This window comes from Tauraco erythrolophus, chromosome 16 (assembly GCF_009769465.1).
Source record: "Tauraco erythrolophus isolate bTauEry1 chromosome 16, bTauEry1.pri, whole genome shotgun sequence".
NCBI lineage: Eukaryota > Metazoa > Chordata > Aves > Musophagiformes > Musophagidae > Tauraco > Tauraco erythrolophus.
This window is the reverse complement of record NC_141480.1, coordinates 13,677,272-13,705,227: the sequence shown is the minus strand read 5'-3', so window position 1 is coordinate 13,705,227 and position 27,956 is coordinate 13,677,272. Positions and strand designations below refer to the sequence as shown.

The window sequence follows — 27,956 nt, the reverse complement described above, 5'->3', positions numbered from 1 at the left end:
CTCCTTAATTTTGTCTCATGGCCCTTCTCAGCATTTAGAGTTACTGGTTTTTCTAGCTCCTGTTCAGTACAGCTGGCATGATAGCCAGTTAATGTTCCAACCAAAAAAAGATAAACTAAAATAGCCTGTAAAGCATGACAGACCATGCCTGCGCTCTGTGCTTAGAATCCCAGTTACCGCTTCTGACTTTAGTGTAAGAAATGGTCTTTCAGTCGGAAATATCACTGATTTTTTTTTTCTTTTTGTTCATTTACAAAAAATATGTATCTTATGATAATAAAGTGGGTTTTATTTCAGGATAAAAAGGAAACAAATTTAGATGTAGAAGACATACAGATACACTTGCCTGGGTTTTTTGCTATCTCATTTTTACCTTGCGGTGTGGTTCTTGGAGTCGTACTCAAATCAATATTATCTGTCCTTTTTCATTCAATAATTTCTGCATTTCTTAATCATTTAATGGAGGCAAAATCCTTAGTAATCTGGAAAACCATGCACTTTGTGACCCAAGAGTACACTAATCTGGGACACGGTGGGCCAGAAAGAACTCAATGTGGAAAAAAGTGGGAAGTTTTGTTCAGAGTAGGGAGTGTCTGGTGCTTAGGCTGTGGCTCGATGACGCACGGATGTGGTGGCAGGGGTCTTACCAAGGTGATGAAAATTCAGTCTAGTAGTTCGCTTTTGCGCAAAAACTGTTGATGGTTGAACTTTGCACTGGCAGGCTTTATGCACCATTAGCCATCTTCCCACCTCCCACCAGTCTGCATAAACACTTCAATGTGCATTTTAATAAATTCCATCCTGCGACGCTTCTGATCTCGCTGGGATCTCAGGTGCACAGATCTCCTGTCATTAATCAGGAAACCGCTGCAGCTTTTTGCCCTGATAACAGCTGGAGTGCGGCTTCCCCTCCTGCTCCCTTCTGTTTCTCAGGAGATTTGGAAAGATTTATTGGAAGTGCTGTAAGAAAACTTGACGTTCAAGGAGTAAACTATTCTTGTCAGTTATACTCCAAATTCGTATGAGCTTTTTGTTCTCTAAATCTTATCTAGGAGCCTAGTAGCTCTTTAAAGACAAAACATCAGTCCTTTCTCATGGTAAACATGGAGCTATTCAGCCCGAAGTAAATTATCGCCCTGTCTGGTACCAGGTGAAGAATGAATTGGATGCTCTGTTTGTTGACGTCTAAAATAGATCAAGTCGCTAAGTACCCATTATCAGTGAAACGACCCATTTCTACTAGAAAAAGATAGCCATTGAGGAAACAATTTCTAAGCTATTGCATCTTCCACACGTTTTGTCTTTTTTTTCTCTTGAACCAACCAGAATCAAACAGCTCTTAACTTTTTTTTTTTTTGAAGGAAGGCTGTATTTAATTTTAAAAAACATTATGTTTAGCTAAGTTTCAAAGTATCAGTGTCAGGTCGGTTGTTATTCAAATTAAAGTTTTGGGGGAAATTCTCAGCTTACAGAAAGCTTTGTCGGTTATTACACCGATTTTGATGTTTTGTCCAGTGTGTTCTCTGAGATTGCAAATGCTGCAAGTGGAGGACTCTATTTGGAGATTTGTGAGATTTTTCACTTTCAGAAATGTTGCAAGACTGTAACATGAATATTTGATAATCGTAGGCAAAATTTTGTTGTAACATGCCAAGACTATGGTAGGGGAATTACTTTCACATAAACCAATTTATTTATTCAAGATCTATGTTACTTTTCTTTAACGTTAATTTTGGATCTTTACAAAATAAAATAACTGTAAGATTAACAACATTTTCTATATGTCAGACTACTTTTTTAGATATTTAGAGCACTGTCACTTTTCTCTTTTGTAAATGTCCAGGCATGACACTGGAGGATATTTAAGACACATAGAAGACGTTCATTATATTTAATATAAATATAGATAAGAAAAAAAAAGTGAAAAATACATAAGATTAGAACCTTGAGGTTTTCTCAGTTGCAAAATACTTTTGTAAAGTGGCCTAAAAAAGGAGAAACCTCAATGTAAAATAAACTTACAGCTTCCAAATTTCAAGGGGCAAGCATGTGCATCCATAGGAAAGTCTTCTAAGTGCATTGGACATTCTGCTCTCACAGTCAATCTATAATGGATTAATGAGCAAAAGGACACATTTATTCTAGTTTCATAGAAATAGCAAATAGACTTCTGTTAAGACACATAGAATTAAGTAGAGCATAATCTCTGTTATGTGATTAATTAGCAGCTAGAACGGGACATGAATTGTCTGGCTGTGGGTGCTGACAGGCAGGTGAAGACACAGCAGTGCGACTGGCTCTGCCCCGCTACCATGTTTCACTGTGCAGCAGAGACCTGCTCAGACTTCTAATTTGGCGTGAGGATTAAAATCTATTAGAAACCGAAATTGCTTCCATGCTCCCATCATTACATTGACCCACTCTGGATGCTCAGACATTTGCTGAAATCATTTTGTTGCTATCAGCTTGGGTGCAAACACGTTTCTCAATAAAAGCGATTAAATAAACTAGACACAGTCACATACCACACATCAGCAAGGAATGAACAGTATACTTGAATACTAGGCAGAAGATTGCATTAAGGCACTTGCAAAGGTGAGCAAATAGAAATGGTTATGGTCAAAAAAAGAAACATGTATGAACAATGTGCTGCCAAGATAGTGTTCTTGTGGATTAAATCCCTAGCAGCCAAGCTTTTAGGAAGACAAGAAATAATGACCTGGACTTGTATAGTTACCAGCCAAGCAGATTCTACCCTAGGCTAGACAGTATTGAAAGATGTTGCAGAATAAATTGAACATTGGACAGGCTGCCAAAATCTTGGAGATTTTGTTTTCTTCAAATACCTGTACTGCTTTTAAAAATATTTTTAAATTGTTAAAAGAAAACTCAGTATTCACCTACGTACTGAGCTATTCATCTTGACTTGGACACAACAGAATCATTTTACACCTTGTTTGATTTCATGGGAGACATAAATGGAGGATGTGTAGCTCTGTAGAGACAACATACCATTTTTTTTTCATCATTTAATTTGCAGTCTTTAAATTCAGAATGTTTCCATGACTGTGCATCACCATTATTTCAAAAGGATTTATTTCACTCCTCTGCTGACAACTGGATAAAGTTTAGTTATCCATTAAGAGAATAATGTATTTCCAGAAAGAGTGATGCCAGTACAAAAATATTTTTTTCTCCTAACTTTCCAAATGCTTCAGTGAATTGTTTTTCTTGTTATGAACGGATTAAGAAATGTCTATTTTTAGACTGTCATGCTCTGTATTCCTAAGCACATGAATTATGAAGAATGGGACATGAATTCTGTGTGCATCTGCCAGTTCTTAGAATCTGCTTTCTATAGGATCCAAAGATTAGACTCTCGTACACAATCTAGTAGTCTAGATTACATTAAACTTTTAGGTGTTATTATACTTTGCTCATGGAATCCTTGAAAGCAACTCCAAATTAAGGTCTTCTGCAAACTGATGGATTCCTAATGCCGTAGGTACCTTTTTAAAATCAAGCATTAAGACACATCCAGGGAGTGTAAAGGTAGCACAGCAGGAGGGGGGGGGAAATCCACTGCAAATGTCTCAGCTTGTCCATCATTCCATGGCCTATTGTGAAAATAATTGCTAAGCAGGAATTACATTATGCTCAAAAAAGAACCTGTTTCCTGTTTGGAAAATATGATGCTTTAAACAAGTTAAATTGTCAAACTGAATGAAGGGAATAATATTTTAGGGCTCACCTCATTGTGTACAGCAATGTCCCATCCTCTGTAATTCGTAATAGTTTATTTGGCATAGTCATGTTATGAGCCACTGACTTCTTTCCATTGTGGAAAAAGGTATCAGGTGTCCAAATTTTGCTGGCCATTAAATTATTTAACCGGAGAACAGTCATAGGTCCTTTGAATTTTAATCTCTCATCTTTCCAGCTTTGGCGGAAAAATACATCTATAGTGTATTCCTACATCATTTCAGAAAAAAGGGAAACACTTATGACATATGTCCCGATATGAGAACTTGAAAAGTATATTCTTATCATTCCCTAGAAGCAAGATAACTGTTAATGAAATTAGTAATTATCAGAACATTTCTTCTCTATATTACAATCTGAAGCTAGTTATTAAACAGTTACAATATCATTACTGTGTTCAGCAGAATAAATGTTACGGAGCCTGAGACATCAGAAGTTAGACAAGAATTTGAGATATAATGTAGTGGAAACAAAATAATTTACCCTTTCCTCACTTTTCCTTCACCTTCCATAAAACTGTAATTTGAAGCTATGGATATGTAGCCAGTATGCATAGCACAGGAAGCATATACCTCGTAGAAGAAAACGAGCCTGATGAGACAGAGTCTTACTACAGCTTTTTGCTCCAAGTGTCTCATTAGCATAAACACGTAGTCAACCTGCTAAAAGTTCACAGTTCACTAAAATTATGTGGTCTGATTTGTGAGACATGGAATGGCGCGTTGGGCCAAATCACTGGACTGTAGGGAGCACAAGCTGAGGACAGCTTTGGAACAAGAATTGTAATTCGGTTACCTAAGGACTGGGCCAATGGGGAAGAGATGCAGTGGCTGACTCAGTGTACACGAGAATCGAAATAACCGACACTCACTACGAAATGCAAGAGTTATTTGTTAAAAAGCAACAGGAACAAAGTTAAGAGGGAGAAGGTGAAATTGGAAAAAAAAATATGTTGAAGTATCATACATGTAGTTGTAGTTCCATGGAGTGATCTTACTTTGGGTTTGGTTGGTTTTAGGTTTGGTGGTTTTTTTATTTATTTACATCCCAGACCTGTGAGTCATTTTGGTGCATACTTAATTATATTTTCATTTTTTGAAATCACGTACTCAGTGAGCTGCTGAAGCCTGGATTTGTTCAGCTCCAGTGACAGCAGTTGTGCCCTTATAGCCAACTACTTGCTTCAGAATTTTGCTGGGTCGAGGCCTCAGGTTGAACTGTGTGTGAAATCTTGTCGCAGGTGTGCAGCAGAATAGAAGAAAAGCAAGTTTAAAATGCAGTAGATGGCATTAAAATATTGGATTTCCTCCATGTTTTAGTAGCTCCAAAGGAAATTTCCCCCTATGCATATGAGAAAGGTAAAAGACATGTCCAGAAGCTGACATCATTTCAGTGTGCATCTAAGCCATTCCCTTTTTATTTCTTTCGATCGCAAAGAAAGAGGTGAGGGGCAGGTGGTACAGGTTGAGAGAAGGGATCTGGTCCTTCACTTTGTATGAACACAAGGTTCTTGGACTGGAAAAGAACAAGGAGGCTGAGAGATTTGATAAGGGACCTGACAGCATGAGACAAAACTCAATTAAAAAGTAGCTGACAGGTCATGGCTGGCACAGGTTGAACATTTCTCTATCCCAGGCCGTTGCACCATGTAGGATGAATTAATTTTGGCTGAGGTTTCGCAACTCCTTAACTTTCACTATCCACTTTAATATGTACAATAATTCTCAAATGAATCCTAATAGACAGCCAATCTTTAAGATCAAGTCATCAGATACCATGATTAGGGCTTTTTTCTACAGCAGGGTATCATACAGAACAAGGGAACAAAAGGATTTTGTCCAAACCATGTACTGTAGCAGTGGTCTACATGCAAGCATGAGCGAGATGAGATTCAGAAAAAATTCTCTACAGTGGAGACTCTTTATTCCTCAGTTTGTAGGTAAAGAAAGAAGATTCCTATTTGCACTTTGGCAATAAGTTGTATAGTACTGAATATTTATAACTCTTTGACTTAAGTGTTCTCTAATGTACTCATCTGATGTCTCTCCCCAGAGACTGTTTATTCACAGGGTAGAGCACACTGTGGTCTACATCAAATGAGGTGCTGTATAGGAAGGTAGTAAGATAGAATTTTGTTCCTGAAGAGCTTACAGTACAGAAGCAGTGGGAATGGAGGTTTACTAGAAAAAAAAAAACCACAGAATTGTCCTTTTGAAAAATGTTATTTTTAAAATGCATCTTACACCAGACAATATACATCAAAAATTTCATCAAAATGACAGTCATCTGAGAATAGCCTGTTATCTGTTGATTAGCTCAATCCACCGTCTGAGAGCATGCCTGAAAACCTGCAAAGTTCTTCCAAAAAAAAAGATGTTTTTATTTTAAAAAGCGCTTTTTTCCTCTTTAACTTTATTCACAAGTTTAAGAACAAGCCAAGACATTCTCTTTATAGAATAACAGGTTATGTCTATGCTGTTCTTCAAAGAGTGTATTGAGAGTGGGTAGGAACACCATGTACTCCTTGATATATCAAGCTACTATCTATATAGCTGCCTCGTTGGGTTCCTGCAAACAGATGGTCTAGGTATGCTGATGTCTCGCTGTCACTGTGGTTTCATAACACATGGCGTCAGCTGGAGGAGCTCATCGCCAGTTCCCCACCATCAGCCCTGGGCTCAGACAGCAGCACATCACTCCCTCAGTGTGCCAGTACAGCTGCTCCTGAGGCCTCCCTAGGACCAAATCCCACAGCCCAGTCTACACTTACTGTACATCTGTTCACTGGAGCAAATTTGGGGTAGACTTCAAATGGTGGTGTCTACAACCAACCTGTAGAATGCATAGAGGACTTTGCCCTAAATGTACATTGAAATTAACATAAACTTTCTATTCTGGTAAGCTCTTCATTTTATCTTTTTCTTTCTGTCTCTGATTTCACACTTACATCCTTATGCAAAAGAGCTAGCATGAGTAGGCTGCACACATATTACTTTTTAGAGGAAGGTGAGTAGGAGTTTTACACTAAATACTTTTCTGTAATTCCTTAGTTTTCAAAACATATGAACACCTGTCTGTGTGTTTCTTGGTCACACACTTGATTAAGAGACTGATGAATTCTTTCTCCTGTTCAACTAAGTGAAAATCACGAGCCAATGTGGTATGGGTTTTTAATTATTTTTGAGATTTTTTTTTTTTTAAGTAGCAATTGCTTATGCTATAGTAATACAGCTATGCTGAATTATAGCTGAAGTCAGTAATTTTTTTTTCAAATGTTCCTATTCCTAATTCTGAAAGTAGATTATTTTTTGTTCCAGTATTTTATTCTTCATTAAAATCCAAATCGCATACAAATGTCAGTTTGTCCCAGGAATGTCAAATTAGCTTAACCCTTCTACTTAATAGTTAAATCACCTGAAAGTACAAAGTATAAGTAGACGCTGAAGTCCAGCCATTGTGTAGTCCCAAGTAATTCAGCAGGCCTATCAGTTACTCTAAACTTATGTCTACATATATGAAAGCATCTATGTGCATTTGTTTATTAGATTGCCGCACATTATTAGAGTTTTCTAGTAAATCTGGCACAACAAAGCAAACAATAGCTTAGCCATCACAGAACAAAAAAGCAGAAGACATTGAATGATTTTATTTTTTTAAAAAAAATTCTTCTTCATGGTGTGTATATATAGTACTTAAACACTATTGTATGTATGAGCTGAGGAGATAAGTCCCTGGCCTAGCTATTTCTCTTCTGTTGTAGGTCTTCTTAGCAGAATGACTGGCTAAAACATCTGTACTGTTCTTTTTCATTTAAATATCATGGCATCAATTGCAGTCATAAATTTAACTAAATATAAAGATAACAATATGTAAATGCTGTTTTCCAAGCAATCAGGAAAATGGTGTCTTTGCATAAAGTTCATTTAGGAAAATAAACTATCTTGTAAAAGTTACTTTCTCTGTTATTCTATCCCTTACCATTGTTTTGAGTAGTCAGAAACTTGTAATAACCTGGTGTTTAAGGCCTGTCTACAGTTTTAGTTCAAATTAAAAAAACTGACACTTTTGTGATAAGAAATAGAACTTGTTTCCTTTCCTTTGACAATTTTTTCTCTTTTTTTCCTTTCATTTGGTGAATGTCTTTAGCTAATTATAGCCAGCTACAAGGTTGAACTGTTTTATTTTCTTCATTTAAATTAATGAGGATGTTTCCAGTATTCATCTAACACAGGATCCAGCAGATAAGAGTAGCTGCAGACCAGACTTTCCCTGTCAATAGCAACCTACTTGTGAAGACCTCATTTATACACAAAATTTAAAGTACCTTATCCGTATTTTTACACACTTTTTAATATCTCTTAAGACCAGGGCTCACAACATCTTCATTCAGTTTTCTGAACTTCTCCATCCCCTGCAGTTATCTAGCAATTTGATTTTAATATTCATTCCATAAAGAAGTGACACTAGTTCTCTCATTAATCTTCTCTTTCAGCAGCCAACATCTAGGAAAGTCACTTCCCATTGATCAGTAGCTTTTAATATAAAAATACAGGTTAGACTGTACAGATGTCTCACTGTAGGCATAAGTGTTAATTGCATTTTAAGATGATGATCTTTCTCGGCAAATTGGATCAGTGATGTGCCAGCAAGGACCTGAGCAATCATTCTCAGAAGAATACAGAATCCAAAGCCTAATGCATTTCATAATATATTATGTAGCAGATATAAGGTCTGTTAAAACACATTATTAAAGTAATTGAGGCTGCTAACTTCAGGGCACTTAAACGCAGTCACAGCTGGCAGGAACGGTTGCACATAAAATGCTGACAACATTTTGCAATCAAGGGTTTTAAAAAAGCCCAACCTTAAAAGGAGTAAATAAGTTATTGCATAGATGTTTCACCCTCCAAATTAAAAAGACAAGAGAAAATGAATGCTGTAGAAATATAGACCATCACTTACCATATCATGGTCTGAAACAGGTCCAAAACTAGTGACGAAGATGTCAGTCTTCACTTCAGTTACACGCTCTGATGAAGCAGGAAATTAGGACAGTGAGTGTCTATCAACAGTCTTCACTAGATCTAACCATTACCAATTCTCACAATAAATAGAAAAATTATTGGCTTTGATTAGCCATTCTAAAATTGGCTACAATACGATCCTGATAGTTTATTGCTTCGAGATGTAATTTCACAGTCAGTGTTGTCAGCAACATTTTTTTATTACAGTGTTTCCACAGAACTTTTTGAGACATGGCTTGTGATGCCACAGTACAGAAGCCAGAGTTCCAGCGTTGTGTAAATCTTTTCATTCTTTGACTAATAAATCTTGTCTGACAATATAAACAGTGCTGAGTATTTTACACAGTACTTAAAAGTCTCATTGGATACTCAGTGTTTCTGGGCAAGCTGAATGAAGGTCTCTAATAATTAACCCTAGGCTTACAAATTATGTATTTTGTATTGAGACACAGGAACATAGAAGAAAAAGAGAGATAGAATATGTTATGGTGTATAAAAACATAAAGATATTTTATTGGCATGAGTTAGAAATGGCTGCATTACCCTTACCTGTAATAAACAATGAGTTAAAACTTTTCCAAATAAATATCAGCTAAACTTCTCTAGTACAATTTTTGACTTATGTATAAATGTTATAGTTTGTAAATGTTTTAGATTTCTTCTTATAATAATACAGACACTAACATTAGATTTCCCTTAAACTACCAAATTTGTTTTATAGACCTTAATGATACATTAGTATAAATAATAATTCAGAAATCTGTAACATGTATATAACAGATCATATGTATATGCTATACCATAAAGCTAGACTTTTCTGTGATTTCAAAGGTGTGCATTTACTCCATGGCACAATGCTCTTGGCCATTCAGAAGAAACTAATGATTTTAGTGGTCACAAATGCTGAGTCTGAGACACCTAAAATGGTGCTGATCTCCAGAAAGAGCCAAACATCTGGCTTCTGCGGATCCACTGTTAAAAGTCACTTTGAGAAACGTACAAGCTTAACCTCCCCTCTTTCTCTCCTCCCCCTTTACACACTCACAGTATCAGTCACTTCTGAACATACTGGTATTTTCTAGGCGACCCATCACAAAACATTCACCCAGGATGGCATATATCAAAGAAACTGTTGATTTAAATATAGCTGCAGGGAGTAACACCACCTGGAGGCATAAATCCTAACAGTGTCAAGTGGAGCTCAGCCCATCAGCTTTCAGAATTTACAGTGATGTTAAGTCTGAATACATTTACTATAGTGCTATACAAGTGGGGGTTTTGGTAGAAATTTTGAATGTGGAAGGAGTGATACAACTCTAAAATAACTTTTAGAAAAAATGAGAAATTTGGAATATTAAAAGTAATCCTAAAGAAAAGAGGCTAATAGAAAAGTAAATGTATAGTAAGCAAAAGTCATTCAGCAAGCAAAAATTTTAGTAAGACTATGGAACTTTTATATGTAGCTCTCTGTATAACGTTATTTAAATATTGTAAAATAATTAAATTTAAAAAAACTAATTAAATACAACTTTCTGATTTCAAAAGACTTTGGACTGTTTAAATATGGTATGTTCCATCTGAAAGGAAAGTTCTGACAGAAGAGAAGTGAAATAAGGAATCAAGGTTAAGCAGCCAGTAACAATATGCATTTTAGTATCTGATGCAAAAGTTCTAACTGAAAATCAGTGTTCTACGATGCACATACAGGTTTTTCACTTTCACTCAAAAAACTCTACAACTTCTAAATATCTATAAATGTAAACAGTTTAATATAAATTTTTAATATATATACAATAAAATATTTCCTTTTCTGAGACAGTGATAATCAAAATGTAATATTAGATTTGATTCTATTGTCATTCTAGTATTGTGCAGAATGACACTTGTATTGTTAGGAAGTTAATGCAAAAATTAGGTGGTAGCAAAAGTAATCTCCAGAACTCATTAAAAAAGTTAAAGAATGAAATTTCCAATGTTTTATTCATAATCACAGAAAGCCACGCTATGATGTGGCTGAATTGCTTATTAATATTCTTTTCATTCTTTATATCTGTGATTGAGATGTGTACAAACTACAGTGGCTACTGACAAAAGCATTGGATAGGTAAAATTTCTTCCTTGGCTGTCCAGGGAAATTAATGTGTGACCTTATCGTTGTTTACAAGCTTTTCAACTGACTTAAAGAAATTTAAGTATTCCCTTGGCATCTAATTGGCAGAGTGAGAATTAACTTTCTATTACTGGAAGAAGCATATGGGAAGAAAAGTACTCTCTCCTTCAGCCTGTCACTTTCACAAAAGTTCAGGAGGCTGTGGTCTTGTATGAAACAGCTGGCAGAAAAAGAAAATGGAGGTTTCACAAGGTCCAGTAAAACATTACTGAATGGATTCTTTATGTTCCAGCTACTGAATCACTTTTTCTTAAGACTGAGAAACTAATATCATTGTGAAACCTATTAGCCTTTTGCGTATTGAAAAGTGAAACTCAAGTAGCTTTTAAAGATTTTTCAGCCCCACTCCCCGTCTTTCCATTTCCTTTCCATTGAGGCACTTCCACTGGTGTTGTTAGGAGATAGAAGATGCTAGAAGCTCTTCAGGCACAATGCATTAATTGCTTAATGGTATAAGCTCAGAGTCCCAGCTCTGAGTGAGCCTCTATTTAATATAATGTCACTAGCTGATTTACCTTGCACAGACACAGAATACGCTCTTTAAATCAGCTGCATATCACGTAGTGGTATCCTGAATCCTAGTTTGGGGAGACATATGGTCATAGTAGAGAGATTACAGCTTAAGGAAATCACTTTGAGGACACAAAATGGAAACTAAAGGCTTTGGCAGTAAAATGGAAGATTTCCAAGGGAGTGGAAAAATGTGTGATGTTTTTCATTTCTATATAACATTGAAGATAATTTAAGTGGTATATAAAGCATAAGTAATAATAGAAAATTCAGATTGTGAACTCACAAGAGATCATGTTATCTTTGTACTGACTACACTTTTGCAGAGCATACAATCCCAGCTCTCTTCAAATCCAGATAAACCCACTGTACACAGCAGCACCAAATGATTTCTTTTTTCTTTGATATGTTACCTCATTCTCAAGAGCAATGAAAAAGTGCGTATGAACACACAGAAAAAGATTAGCCCCTCCAAAGCCATATGGAAGTTTTGAAACTTTTGTTTACTGTTTTACTAATTAGATGATTCAACTGTGCTTTGTTAAGAGCTTCAGAAGTTGTGAGTCACTCCTGCACAGGACGTGTGTTTACTCATAGTTGTGATATATATATTTAGAATCAAAGTTAACCATGTTCAGTTTGCAGCTTGACTTCAACTGCGCTTCAAATGCTCCGAATGCGTTTTTCAGGAACCTCAAATCCTGAGCTATATTCAAAACCTGCACAATATCCCTAAGAATTAGAGAAAATTCTAAGTCATTGAATAAAACAAGCTCAGGTCAGGAGCTGATTGGACTGCTGAGGATACATCCATCAGCTGTAAGGATATGTTAACCCTGTCTCTTGACTATTACCTCTATCTCCTGAGCCAGGAGCAACTAATATAGGGATATCTGCAGAACATTTAACAATTCCAGTAAAAAAAAAAAACAAGGAAATTATTAATGACTTACTAGTTTTATTATAAGGCAACCATAGGGTCCAAGTAGTTAGTGATCAGCAAAATAGCGACTGAGTACCACACGTAGACACTGTGGAATGCAGCCTCAGGCAACTGAGTCACAAAGAGCTGGGAAAGCACCAGTCGATGTGAGCTACTGTGATTTTACTGTTGACAACTACTGCCTTTTGCTAATGATGCTAGACTAACGTAAACTCTCAAAATTAATAACAATAAATATTTTGATTTAAACTCCCAGGGAGCTCATTATTGCTAGAATTGTGATTGGATTACAAATTGAGAACAAAATAAGAAATACAGATTTATTTAAACAGCAGGAAATAAGCCTATTTATCATAGGAAACTATACTTTAACTATTTCCCTTTCTGACCTGCTGGTATTTGAGCACAAGGCTTATTTGAATTGCTTATTTTGGTTGCTTAAATTAATTCCATCTTTTTTGGTAATGCACTTGTTCCTCCTGCATGACTTGTGTAAGTGTGTGCTATAATTACTAAAACAGAGATTACTTTTCCTATGGTTTTGAATGAAAGGAATTTAGATGCCTGTATAGCATACACTATTATTACTAAGAGAAGTTGTAGAGACTAATCACCCTGGCTGCATCCGATGAAGTATTTTGATTGAAGAACCACAACAAATACACTCATAAGAATTTTGTGCTGCTGCTTTTGTAAAAGTAGAGACCAAAAGGGAGAAGAGTGAGCTGTCCTGTGATTACCCAGCTATAGTCTGTGCTGCTATGAAGGGTTTACCAAGAGCTGCACAATGTCATGGCAGCTCTCCCCACGCCAATTAACAGCTTAGAGCTGCTCATATCCTCCCTACTGTTGTATTAAATGAATTTTTCTAGTGTCTTTTATGGCTTTTTACAGTTGCCTTCACATCTATGTGGTGCCTACAAGTGGAAAAAAGACCACAATTAGTCCTTTCAGTTTTCACAGAGTGAAGTATAGCATGTAGTCCTTCTTCACTTACAGAATTATGTGTAGAGGTCCAGTATAGGACTCTCTTTTCGTTTAGAGTAGAAACATTTAGGTTTAACTAAATTTTTATTACACACCATATTTTCCCTAAACTTTGACTTAGCTCAGATACAAGTTCAAATCCAGCAATTTCCATTGGGACCTCAATCACCAAGAGGTAAGTTTATCATATATTTATAGATAATGTTCTCATAAAACTGAATTTTAAAACCTAATTAACATAATACTGCCAGGTTTATTTTCCATCACTTTAAATATAAGCACTCTGTGGAACTAATGAGTTGCCTGAGATGGACCGACGTTCCACTTAAGGACAGTCACACTCAATTTTGATAAACATCACACAGGAGAGATCAGTAAATAGCTTTTACTTATAGCACAAAATAAGTATAATTCTGTTCAATACTGAAGTAATGTTGATAAACTACTTGGGATGATCTAATGGGCGTTCAACTCAACTATAAAAGCAAACTTCATTTAGGAAGATTCTGGGCTGCATCATCAAACCCACTATTGATTTTCTTAGTTCTGTGTTAAACAACCTTTCTACTACAAAATCCCTCTCAAAGGGATAAGCCACATTTACAATTATTCTGAGTTCAAAGGTCACAGGCCACATAATATCCTTCAGTTTTAGAGAGAGGAAGTGGGCACTGCAAAGGTGATAGTCCTAAAAAACCTGTAGTTGCACCCGATTTCATTTTAATGAATCTCAGCACCCGGTACAACCAACCTGCCCTGTACAAGCCTGCCCTCTCTCCACTGTGGCACTCTAAATCTGCCATGGTGGCATTCCAGGGCTCATCTCTATTCCCCACATGAAGATAACCCAGAAAAAAAGGCAACAGCATATCCATTTTTCTGAGGATCTTTTTTTTTCCCACCATTTTTTGTTGCTTTTCAATTCTTTTAAACTCCTGCCCTAGATGTACTATGAGAGGTCACCAAACATTCCTCCTTATTTGACTCCTTCCCACTACTATTTGATCCTTTATTTTGTTCAGGATTGTGTATTTGAAAAGAGAACAACATCTCTGTTATTTAGCTTATTTTTGATCATCTGTAGTTCTAGGATCCAGATAGTTCCCACAGAAAATTATGCTGTTACCTAAATGACTTCACTGTTTATTTTTTCCCATAATGTCTAACATCATTTCATCTTTTTCAGCTTCAATATGTTACTCTTTGAAATTCCTCCTCCTTGCTTTTTGTAAATTATTATCCTCTCATAGAGTTAATAGGTGTCCTCTAGTGTGATTCAGAACATTTTTACATTTGTTTTGAAAGTTCTATTTTCCAGGCATAAATAACTGTAAATGTAGTTATTTGTCCATGTTTATGGATGGGTACAACAGATGCTATTTCCTAGCAATGTCTGACTAAGTGACTACGCCCACATATGAAGGAGGCAAACATCCAAATTACATAATTTGTATCAATAATTATTGATAAGAGGTGCAAATGTGCCAATGCATAACATAGTGCTGCATGTTTCTTTTAAAGGAAAATCAGATTAATTTTAGCCACAATGCCATTTTTTAAATACCGAGCACATTCAGTCACTGTAATTTTTCCCCCTGGGTCACCTACTCTATTTTTTTATATTTTCATTAGTGAGAAATAATTCCTACTTTGTTTAACAGTGAAATGCTCAGAGCTGCTCACTTAATTTCAGATATGGTCTTACTGGGTTATCTGATGAATAATAATTTTCATTCCCATACTCTTCATGGAGCATATGTGGTTTTTACTTTTCCTTTTGAAGTGATACCTCAAAAGAAGGTCTAAAAAAAAGACAGGGAGGACTTAATATTAATCTAGCACTGATTTCATACATGCTGAAGAAGTGTTTCAAAATTCAGCAGCTCTAAATTTTTTAGTATCTTAATGCTCCACTTTTTAACCTGGTTTTCCAATTAATGTATAGTATAGCTCCAACAATGTATCTTGGTAATGAGATCTCTCCAGGAGCTTTTTCCCGGCTTCATGGTGCCTCATCTGCCTCACCAGGATGTTTCTACCAAATAATGAAACTGTTCACTACACTAATAGGAAGTTTGCAAATTTAGTATTGAGAAATAGCACGGCGTTTGTTTTAAAAAGGGGGAAATTACTCCTGTAAGTGAGTAGAGCAAGATCAAGGTAAAGATCAAACCCCTTTTGCAATTCATTACAATTTTTCAGTAAACATACCTTTTTGTCACTGAATTCTTCATGCATACACATGAACAGAAGGAAGGAGAAACAAATAAACTGACTGAAGAAACTCTGTCATCTACCTTTTCTTCCCTAGGTGAGAAAGAGAGAACTTGATTCTCTTTTCTGTTTCTGTTCATGCGCAGAATTCTCTTTTCTGTAGGTGTATGTGTTTGAAAAACTGCACTACAGAAGGCGAGGTTGTACAGGGATAAGCAGGGAGTTTTCTGCAATACGCCCCTTTCTGTAGAAGACAGTAACTGTACCACGCAATGTTGTACTTCATCTACTGTTTCTCAGAAAGCATTGAAAGAACAGGACCAACAATTTCTGGATAATCCGAAGAGTGCTATAGGGTGATCAGTGGCACAGATTTAAATTGCGCCTAACGGCATAAAATTTGTCAACATAACATATACGTATGAGAGTCTCGGGTCTCTTAAATTCCCATAGCTACATCACAGCTAATATGGAATGAATGAGTTTTAGACCTAATTCTATGTATCTAAAAACGACGTTATATTGGTAGCTTTCTTAACTTTCTCTAAAAAGTAGATAAAAATCACGTTCTAACTGAAATATTTAAGAAGAAGCTATCACTGATGTTGGGAAAAAAAATGAAACGACGGCTCTTCCATACACATTTCAAAATTTCCAGCAACAGATTATTCTATAATGGAAAGCTATTGAAATTCCAACTACAAAAACAGTGCTGTATTTGATACATTGATTTAGATTTCTCATTGGATATTTTTATATCCACGTTTCAGGACAAATTTCCCCATTATACAAAGTGTCTAAATCAAATGTGTCAAAATTGAGTCATCTAGAGGTTCTTAGCTTATATTTAGATACCTCAGCAGGAAGGTTTTGCAGAGATGAATTTCAAAATTCCTGAGCAAACTCTTCATTATAAATTGGTACCAGAATCGAAAACATTGGCTTAGACATTTGTCTCTATTTTTTGAAATCTATAATTTATGTCTGTTGAATAAAGCATTATTCAATAGTGAAAAGAGTAAAGCTACTTCTTACTACATTTGATTTTAAACATTCATTTACTGCCCACAATTTCATTAGAGGTGGGATATTTTAAAAGCCTAGTAATCTTATTTCTAGTATTCAAAGCTGACAAATATAACAGATAAATTAAATTTACTCTGCTGAACTGACACCGTGAAACTATAATGTACTGAGCAACGGGGAAATTGTGATATTTGAGGTTCTTGGCTACAGGCAGGAACGTGCAACACAGTTCCAAAAAGGAGGGATGCAAAGATTATTTAAACTTTTCTAACCAAGGGTTAGAGAAACTACTCCAGTCCTGCATTCCCTCCACCCCATATTTCCTGTGCTCAGCTCATTTTTATTTTTAACTGATAGTGATGCAAATGGCTATTAAAGTTCGTGAAGAGACTCATTTCCTCCTATAGAAGCAGTTACATTAAACAGTCTTTCTGAAAGGAGTAAATTTTAACTGGACTGAGTGATCTTTTCATGAGGTACGCTGACCTGTTCTCCCAGTGCACCCTTCAAGTCTGGCTTCAGAAACATACATATAAACACATATACGTAACACTCTGTACTATGTGCTTAGTTCTCTAAATTGCAATCCAGAGAATCGGAGAAAATCCTTTCCCTGTGTCTGCCGTTGTTTGCTCTTCTAGTAACTATCAAACAAATCATAATAGCTACAAAACTCATATCAGAATTCATCATGTGCTCAGATTTTTCTTGTAGACATGTACCAGAATCTACACGGTTTATAGAGCTCAGTTTATTTATTGCCTTCTCTGCTGTTTATTTACTGTGATACAATGGCTGACTGAATTGTACAGTTGCATTAATCGAAGATTAAGGAGTGTTTATTTCTACACTACTCCAAGGGTTTACAAGTAAACAGGCAAAACTACTGGTAGATAAAAGTAAAAAGCGACTCTTACTTTGTTGTGTGTTATCTGAAAGTACACACAAAGATTTAAAAACCAAGCCATTTTTGAATGTGTTAATTAACACTTTATAAACAGAATTTGATCTTTAGCCATTCCTTGAATTCAGTGAAGTCAAATCATTTAAGAAGCTGGCTCACAATTCAAGAACTGTTGCAAGATGGTAGCCTCAAACCACAGAATAAGCTTACTCTTGATCAACTTCCATTTCATCTGCAGGAGGTGGTGTAAGAATTCTCAATGTAAAACCCTGTTCTCCTTATAATCAAGTTCTCTGAGAGCTATTATGTAAGAACAGGTTGAACTATACTTTATGGGCTGGGTTGCTTTGGTTTTTTACCTGAAGTATCCAAAAGGAAAAAGAAAAAGAAAAAAAAAAACCACATCTGAAAGAAGTGAACCCAACCTTTCCACGCACTGAAAAGAACAGATTTGTCCTTGTATGTTTAGAACTTGCGCGTTTGTGAATAACGAGCTTTTAAGACCCAATTCTAGGGTCGTGTCACAGTAGAAAAAATCAAAAGAGTGAACGTAGGAATGCTGATAAAGACTAGGCTTTGTAACAACATTTTTATAAAGATGTGATTGCTGTGTGGTTTTATACCTTTTTACGGATTCAGCATCAAGAGCAGAAGAAGAAAGACATTTTTACCAAGCTGTGAAGACAAAATGTTACAGAAACAAATCCTGACATACCTAAGTAGAAAAAAAATCTTATAAACTTCTCTGAGACTTTTATGCTAAAGTTGATTGATGCTTTCACTTTTAAAACCAAATCCTTTTATGAAGATAGTCATAGATAGATGTGGTTTTTAGGCCTGATTCATAAACTTGTCACTTGCCAGGTCACAGGTCATATTTTATTATCTTTTATTCTTTATAAAGTTTTAATACGTATTCAGAGGTCTTCTTGAATTGTGAACCATTTTCTTCTTTTGGATATATGTGTCAGAAAACTGAGTATGTGAAAGACAGAGAAGGCATGACATTTAAAAAAAATTGATATTGCGTATCAGCATTATTTAGTATGTATATATAAAGAGAATTAAACCAGGTATATCATGCAAAATTAACATTGTTTTAGCTGATTTTTATCTAATATATAACCTTGAAAATTATAATACAACACACCTCCTAGTCCTGGTCTCAAGCGATTATCATAACCATCCAGCAGACGATCCAATATTCTTGTAAATACTGTGGTGTTGTCTTTAAGTTCATCTTGTGAAGAGGTTTGTCCATAGCTGAAATACAGAACAGTTAACACTGAAGAACAGTAATCCACCAATAACCTTACAAAACAATAATTTCAAAATCTGTTTAATCTTCCTTATACTCATCTATGGTCACAAAATCTCCTCCCTAAGACAAGATTGTAGTGCTTTATAGGGTTCTTTCACTTAAACATTTTCTTCCTAAATTGTACATTTTTTGTGAAATTGTAGAAAACCAGTGCCTCTCTATAAATGGTGAGCAAACAGAGCTCAGTTCTTTCATGTTTATCTCATTATTCAGTAATGGTTATAATATTCTAATATGTATTCCTCAGTAAAAGTCTCATTTTTCAGCAAAAGATAATGTGTTTAATTTGTAATAGTTATAAAGTGTTTGCATACAAAGAAAGATACAATAATTTAAAACACTGACACTTAAGTACTGAAAATAAATGCTAAAACAAAGATAAAAAATACAGAGATGTCTTCTATATGAATATAGAAGTAAATCAAATGAGTGTGCATTTTCATAGGTCAATATATAATTTTGATTTATTTTATTTCCCATTTTCCTTTAGCAATTAGATTTAGACAAATACTTCCAACTTTTCCTTACAAATGTGTAACAAAACCATCTGTTGATAGGGAAATCTCTCATGTCTATAAAGCTTCACTTACAGATCCCTAATGCGTATCTCTAAGTCAGCCAAAGTTCCTTGCTTGAACAAGGATGAAATTTAGCTCTTTGAACTCTGCTACCAAAATCTTTCTTCCATCAATACAAATCAGGGCTTAGTGGTTTCTGTCTGCTGTAGATGACATCAGAATCAACCTTTTTCTTCAATCTGAAACCTTTACCAAATACCCTGTCATAGATGATTCCCTTAATCACAGATTACAGTTGTCTTAAAGCCAAACCCAGTGGGTTTTTTTCATTTGTTGCTGGGAAGACTTCCATTATAAACATGTGTAGTCATCATGACTGAAAGTAAAAAACACTGCTTTGCAAAACATCATTTTGTCGCGTGCATTGCTACTGAACAGGGCAGTGCCAAAAACTTCTGTCAGAATCGGGACTAGTCACAAAAGTGCTTCTTCTATTGGGCAGCTTGTTATCCATACGGCTACGGCGATATGCAGGTCTCGGTGCTATGCCAGTTGCTCCTGCTCTAACCAGCAAAGACCATCTTTTGAGGAATATACTGTTTCATGAAAAGATCTGGTTCTGTTAAAATACCTATGAAATTATTTTCTGCAAGCTGCATCATTCAAACATCTTTTATGTATCCCACACGTATATTCCACTCATATCAAATACAGAGAGAAGGAGGAAAGATAACCTGAATATAGGTACTCTGGAAATGCTTCCAAGTTATTTTGCAGTACAGGTTTGAATAAGTAACACTATAAATTTAAATGAGTTTTAGAACTGACACTCATAGAAGTTTTACTAACTTTTATTTCAATAGGATGTGACAATTTTCAGGGATTTTTTAATGCATATAAATCACTGTTTCTAAAGAAGACAACAAAATCTCTAACAGTTTTTAAAAATACTACGAATTTCCTCTAGCCATAGCATATTATTTAACTTAATTAAAAAATAAGTTGATTTATATTTATTTTTCATACCTAAAGTTGCATTTTAAGTCACATTCATATTTTTTTTTCTTTTATGCTTCCTGTATGTTACCAAATAACAAGTCCTCCTGCAGTCTCCAGTGAGCGTTATATTTTGAAGGATCGTTCCGCGTACGCCTTATGTAGAATTGCAACACCAGACTTTTCATGGGGTTAAATTTTATATTAACACTCATTGTCAGTAAACAAGCTGTCGTACATACATATCTCAAGGATAGCAGAAGGTCATTGGGATTAAGGTAGCAGAAGGATATAAATACACTTCAGAAACTGTAGTGGTAAATAAATGAGTATGTTTGCGGAAGAGGCGTCAGAAAGATGGACTAGTGGCAGCGCAGTTGGAAAGGACACAGTCCAATACACCGCTTCCATTCGGGGTGTCACATTTGTCAGTACCCTTACCTGTTCTTCCCACCATTTTATCAGAGGTAAAAAGCACCGTTAGGGCTGGTTGTAACTGGCGTATGGTCACAACAGGAAGAATGTGAAAATTTGTGTACATGAAAAGTACTGCAACTCCAGAGGGACTGTGACTTTTCATTCAAAGCACACATATTAAGATAGTCCTAATGCTGTTTTTTTTTTTATGATAAGAAGAATTATATGGAAAGACTGTGTCTTTCTGTATCACAGACACTTTATCTAATTCATCAATTGTTCTTTATCATAAAGGATTAACAGCACTCCAGAAGAAAAGGCAAGGGAAGTTACTATGACAAAATGGCTTTAGAAACAGATATATTTCATGTAAGGTGCATACATTTTGAGGAAAAAGTGACTGTATGTGATTGTGTTTTCATATTAAACCACCGTATAATAAAAAACTGTGCACTGACTCCATCTACAGGTCATTATAATAGTGACACACCATATAATTTAAACACTGGTCCAGTGCGTTTTAATTCTCACTTTAAAAATGCACATGCATACATTATAGATATAAATATAGGTACACATATCTATATAATAAACATGTTTTCACAAAATTGTCTAGGCAAGATGAAGTACTTCATGAGTACTTCAAATCTCACCTGTCAATATATTATCAAAATAAAGGTATTTCTTCTGAAATGTCATGTTTATTCAATATAGCAATTGAATCACCTGCTTTTTTTTTTTTTTTTTGAGGAAACACTTGGGCAGAAGAACCTTTGCCCACCACTCCACTCTATTTAAAATCTTCCAAGTAGCCAGCAGATAAGTTTATCTAGAGCTGTGAATGCACTATGGAGATCAAGCAATAAATACATCTTCTAGGGATCACTACTAACAATATGAAATTTCTACTGCTTTTTGGTAATTAGGTAGCATTATTGACAACACATTAATATTTTTAAAATACAGAAATATATCTGTGAATCTTCTTAAATACCTTTGCTGAATTTTCAATTGCAGAGAGTACTTCAAGTATACTCCCAACTGTTTTATAGTCTTTAGTTAACCTGCTAGTTGTTAGATGAGATGTTGTATGATTACAAATTGCTCTTAATACTAATGCTGTTTTTAGATTATGGTTTCAACGTATTTTCCACAAACATTCAGTGCAGCATGGTCTTTCAAACATTAACTGTTACGGGGTTTGAGCTTACAAATTCTTCTTCATTCAAGCAATTTCCCTTCACCAGGAAGGTCTACTTTGAATTTGCAAAACCAGCCAAGTTAGGACACAATCCTGACCCACCAAAAAGTGAAAGTTTTGCCTCTGCTTGCAGGGACAATAAAGTTACTAAATAGCACTTAAATGAAATTTAAAAAAAACTTAATTGCACTTTTTTTTCCTTTCTAAAGAAACTTGTATTTCTGAGCAGTCATTATACAATGAGTAGAAAGGATGGCACAGGTGTTTAAGAGGTAGTTTAGTTTCAATTTGTTTCCGAAAGCTTTTCCTTTTTTTTCTTCACAAAATTGAATTGTTATGAAAACAAATTGTAGTTTTCTTTCAGTCTTCCCTTAGTTAGATTTAGCTAGGATTTGAACAGGGATTAATTTCCCCCAATGCACTTAGCAGTAGCGCAGCCCATGCAGTATTTGTCTTATGCTGCTTTACTAAATTAAAGGTTCCTAAAATATGTTGGTGCATTAAAAAAATATCTCCCCACCTTCTTTCAGTCAATGCATTCAGAAGGAGGCTCCAGGCCCAGAGGCAGTCACAAAGCACCAGGAGTCTCTTCATGATGGGCTCTGAAACTAGAAAGAAAATAATCATCAACGTCCTCTACATTAAAACAGGTACTGTGGAAAAACATGTCTCATTTTGGAAACTTTTGCATAATTATTTGATGTCAGGCAATGACCTCACAATACTGTTGCTCATGTCATTCTGAATAAGGGAGCATGGCCTTGGCTGTTCTCCTGTTTACCTTCTACTTTTAGTCACAGAGGCTTAGGGTGGGATTTATTTTATGGTAAGGGTGTATTCTTGTTTGCATTATTCTTGAACTTTAGCAAAAACAATTATGAGTTAAAGCTGCTGTCCCTAAACTCTGTGGCAATTCTTACTCAGTTTTCTCCTGTGTTGAAAATGTGACAAGGTGCCTCCATAACATTTCCAGACAACCAAGTGTAATTGTTTTTTGACTGGAACCAGCCCGAGTCCTTCCAAACCTCTTGGAGGGAATGTCAGTGTGTGGTGGTGTGACTGAGGGGAGCGGTGCTTCCCTGACAGCCACTGCTTTTCTTTGATGTGATGGAAGCAACTTTCTTCTGCAGATATTACTGTTCTCCTCTTCCCTGAAATATTAGCATCAAAGAAGGAGTAAAATGATCAGATTCTGACTCTGTGATCTGCTGCTACGTATGCACACTAATATTTTTGTTAGGCTGAAGGGCACAATTCATAATCAAACCATGTGCTGACAACCTACACACCATCTCCTAAATCTCTACCAGTCCCTGATTTTTGCATTAGCAGCCTTCTCCTCTCCAAATGTCTGCTGTCCTCTCTCCAGACTTCGCTGAGTTACTCTCAGTTTACCTTTGAGCAAAAAGTAACACAACTCAGAAGCTTTCTTTCGCTTTCTAATAATCCATAAAATACAAAGTTAGCTGATAGTTGTGGAATCGGTGTTCCAGATTCAACTGATCGCCCAGGAAATGCTGCAGGTCCCTGTACATATCCAGATACTGTGTGCTGGAATCCAGTCGATTGTTAGTCATTACATTAAATAAGGGCAACAAAACGTGAAGCCTGTATTTTTGCCCAACAGTGAATTGTAGTTTTTTTAAATGCCTGAGAAAATGAAGCACTGTACGTGGAAATGTTGTGGTACCTTTAAATAAAGCTCCCCCAATTCACTGCACACTCTCAGGGACAATTTAAATCAATAAAATATCATTACAAAGCAGTATGTAAGCAATGAGATATAATTAATGCGTTTATAGGCAAATGATCGGCAGATAAGCATTGAATGAGGCTGAGCTAATCTAACTGGATAGGAAGGAGCTGGATGTGGCAGGAAAGCGTGGATAAAGATCTTCAGGGACAAGACTGCATCTTAACTTGCCCTGTGATCAGCCTCCTTACAAAGGGAAACGCAACATCTGTGGCTTCAAAAATCGCCTTCTCCTGGTCCTGCCAACTTCTGCCTTTGCAAAAGGCTCCTCAGGATAGAGAACGGAAAGTGGATTATTCTGAACTATCTTGATCTGTTGAACTCCACTCCCGCCCCCCCCCCCCCCCCCATCAGCACCCCCCGCTTCAATAAACCCATACAGGCACTATAAATCCTGGAGAAGGAAAGTTTCTTGCAGCTGGAAAAAGCAAATGTTAACAAAGAGTTCCAAGGAGCGTTAAATGCCAGCAGCCCCCAGACCCCGGCCTCCCCCAGCCCACACCGCCTGCGAAACCATCTCTGGTTTTCCCATTCAAAATGGGAGAAAGAGCCACGCTTATGGGAGAATTTCAGCAGCTCCCACTGGAGTAAAAAAAAAAAAAATAATAATGAGGAGGGGAAAGGGGGCATTTTGATGCATTTTAGACCCCCGGTGAGAGATTTGCCCATTTCTGAAGCGCAAATTGAGACTTGTTTTCCTCCCGGCATTTCAACTTTGTATTTCCCCCTCACCCTGAGAAAGCCACCCCTCCCACCGCCTCCCTCGGCGGAAAAAAAAAAAAAAAAAAAAAAAAAACACAAAACCCCAAACCCAAAAAACCTTTTCCAAGCGACCGGTGGAAATCAGTCCCCGCTAAAAAAATAAATAAATAAGATAAATTAAAATGCCCATCGATCGCTGCGGATTTTCAAGCTGGAGGGAGAGGGAAAAATCACACCGACCCGGCGGTACCTGCGGAGAGCGAGGAGAGGCGAGGAGCCGCCTGCGCGCCTGGACGCGGTGCCCGCAGCCGGGAGCGCCCGGAGGGGCGCGGGTGCGCGCGGGTGTGCGGGTGTGCGCGAGCGCTCCGCCGCCCTTACCGGGAGCCCCTCGGGCACGGGTCCGCGCCGCCGCTGACCGGCTCTGCCGGGGGTGCCCTCCCGCCCGCGCCGCGCGGAGGCTGCGCGGCTCCGGCTCCGCCGCTCACTCCGCCTCGGCCATCGCCGGCGCCGCCGCTGCTCCGCTCCTCCGGGTTTAGCACCCTGATTTCTCTTCCCAATATTCCGACCGCCGCTACACAACAAAAGCTTTCTCTTTACCAAGACAGTAGTAATACGTCCCAGGGTAAACCGGATGTGAAATAGGCTGTGACTTCATGCCAGAGAGATTTTATTTTAGAAAGGAAGGTGGTACCAAGCTCTCATCTAGAGACCAATCCGCCCATTTTTTATATGCAGCACAATTTAACTTCCAGTGCTCTCGCCCTAATCTCTTTCTCTCTGGCTGCAGACTCCAATCCTTCTACAATCTGCAGCATTATTATTACTGGGGGGGGGGGGGGGGGGGAGGCTGCCCGGCTGGGGGGGGCTGCACCGAGAATCTTTAGACACTTGCAGTTTACAAAACAGTCTATTTAAGGGTCGTACATTGAAAATGTAACCCATCTGCGTTAGCGTTCAACCTTTGATCAAATATTTAATCACGGCATAAATATGAATGAAGGCTAGCCAGAGATGTGGAGGATGCAGCACTACGTGTGTGCCTATAGACTGTATGTACCTATAGAGACCAGGCGGTACCTATGGATGTAGCCAGCCGGGGACGCAGATGCTGTGCCATCCTAATTAAACCCAGGGAACAAGCATTTTGGGCGAGACCCTTAGGAAACCAGCTCCGGGACCCGGTGGCTCTCCCGCACTTTCACACGCCCGTTACCGGCAGGTGCCACGTTTGCCCGGAGCGGCCCCGGAGCTCCGCCGGGGGCTGCGCTCGGGGGCTCCCGGCCCCCCTGCCCCTGCTGCGCCACTCTCTCACGGGGCCGCCGGGGACCAAGCGCCGGCTCTGCCCCCCCGGTGCCCCGCCGGGCACTAAAGCCGGGCCAGCCCCAGCGCCCCGCCGGAGCCTGCGGCGGCCGCGCCCGGCTCGGTGCCCGCGGCGGGAGAGGCGCTCCCGGCTGTCCCCCCGGGACACGCGTGGTGGCCCGGCCCTGGCCCACCCGTGGTCACCGAGGGGCACAGTTCTGCTTGAAGTTAACGTCAGTGTAACCGCCCCCAGCCACCGTCCTCTCCTGGGGCGTGAGCAAACTGGGCGAGCTCAGCGGGTGCTGGTACTTCCGCGGAGAAACACGGAGAAAGTTGGATGCGGGAGGGGCGGAGGGGCGGCGGGTGTGCCCGGAGAGCGGCACGCAGCCCCTCACCTGCCCACCACAGGTTGTCGTGGCTCTAGCTCAAGGCACCTTTCGTCAGCTCCAAGCCTTCTGCAGAAATGCCAGACGCTGCTCGCTGCCACAAGCACAGCATGGTCAGCTTGCTTGGCTCTGTTTAGTGCAAAGATAAAATGAACTCCTCAGTCAAGGATAGGTGTTACTTGTAAAGCACTACCAGCTTTCATGGGGTGGGAAAAATCCTTGTATCGTATGCACCTGCTGGATTTCAAATACTGTCTACTTTCCCTCTTCCCCTTTCAATGCCGTTGCCGATCAAATTTCTGTTCTCTCCTGTGATGTTTTTCCAAGGGAGGTAAAATCCATACATTTTGTTAGAGGCAACCTGAATGGGTATCCTGTGTGTTACAGTTAAACTATCTGTTGCAAGCTTCATCCAGCATTTTAAATCAAATATTGCACATTCTACACACTCTTATGAAATACGTGAATTGTTTGTCTTTGTAACAGCATGAGAAGGACTCAATGTGACCCAACAAACCAATGACATTCACAGCTAAGGCTGGCAGTAACTTCCAAGGTGGCAGTCATTTTGGATAAGTGCCTGACTTATAACAGTCTAAACGCTGCAATGATTTCCCTAAGCACAAGGAAAATAGAAATTTTGTTTATCAAAGTCCCCTAGTGCACCAAGTTCACCCAGTCATGATCAGCATTAAATAGCCACAGGTTATTTTAAAGACTTGCAGTGGACTTTTTGCTTAGCTTCCTGGCATTTCCAATGTAGTTCATCTCATTTTGACTAAAGGTTGTTAGCAGTGCACGGAAAAGTAGGGAGCAGAAAAACCTACTGAATTCCCAAGGGAATTATAAGTAGTGACTTTTCAAATCACTAGCACATAGACACACTCTTTGTGGCTAGAGGTATTTGCTGAATATGCAATGTTTCAATCTTCATTTCCTCTCAGCTAACATAATTTACTATGTTTTTATTCTTGCACTGAAGTATGCCAGAGTTTTACTTAAGCAACAAGTAAGTTGAGGTCCTCAGCTGAGTTTACAAAAACAGCACAAGGGATTTTTATCAAAGTACATGAGCACTGAGTGGCTGTAAGACCACTGAGGTTCCTTGCCCTGTCACTAGGGAATTAGTTATATTACCTAAAATGACCTTAAACTATTTTTTCTGGATGAATAGTACATGTTTGCAAAAATAAATAAATGTTCAACATAGCTCCAGTATTTCATTTTCCCCTTCCTTTCTCATGAATAAAGAAATTATGAGTACGTTTGCTGCATGTGTATGTCTGTGATATAGGTAGCTAGACAGACAGATGGGCTGAAGAATGAATGACTGACTGGTTAGAGGTTCCTGTACCTCTGTGGACTAAAACCTGAGCCAGTGGGCAGCTGAAGTAGTTTCAGAGCCAATGAGACATAACCTCGCATCCTATTTTTCTCTTCTTGACTTATTTTAATTTGTATATAAACAATTGCAACTATTTTTATTTTAGTAAAATGTCAAGGATTACACACGATGATCTTTGCCTCCATGGACACAATTGCCGGGTACCAAAGGATGGTGTGTTTTTCTGAGTTCTCCCTGGGTGAAAATATTGACCTAAAATTGGAAGTTGCTCATTCTCTCTCTAATTCTCATCTGCTCAGAAAGTAGGACAAAACTATTTTTCCTCCATGGCTGAGATCCCTGTCCATCAGTGCTCACACATAACCCAGATTTTCTCTTTTCTTTTCAAGGGCTGTTATCACAGTTATCATTTCATTCCATAGTAAACGCTAAAAATATTTGGATGCAATCAAACAAATAAACTGTTTTATGATGGACT

At 37.8% G+C, this 27,956-nt stretch overlaps 1 protein-coding gene across 1 annotated transcript in view; it reads right to left on the bottom strand.

The window, feature by feature from the left end:
- GABRA1 (gamma-aminobutyric acid type A receptor subunit alpha1) overlaps positions 1 to 25,103 on the bottom strand; it is a 40,334-nt gene extending 15,231 nt beyond the window's left edge. The window contains exons 1-6 of the mRNA XM_086621322.1: positions 25,046 to 25,103; positions 22,514 to 22,601; positions 18,691 to 18,803; positions 8,725 to 8,792; positions 3,752 to 3,972; positions 2,023 to 2,105 (exon numbers count right to left, since the gene is read on the bottom strand). Coding sequence (XP_086477448.1) covers positions 2,023 to 2,105; positions 3,752 to 3,972; positions 8,725 to 8,792; positions 18,691 to 18,803; positions 22,514 to 22,601; positions 25,046 to 25,103 — 631 coding nt within the window. The remainder of the gene's footprint in view (positions 1 to 2,022; positions 2,106 to 3,751; positions 3,973 to 8,724; positions 8,793 to 18,690; positions 18,804 to 22,513; positions 22,602 to 25,045) is intronic.
- Positions 25,104 to 27,956: the final 2,853 nt, after the last annotated feature.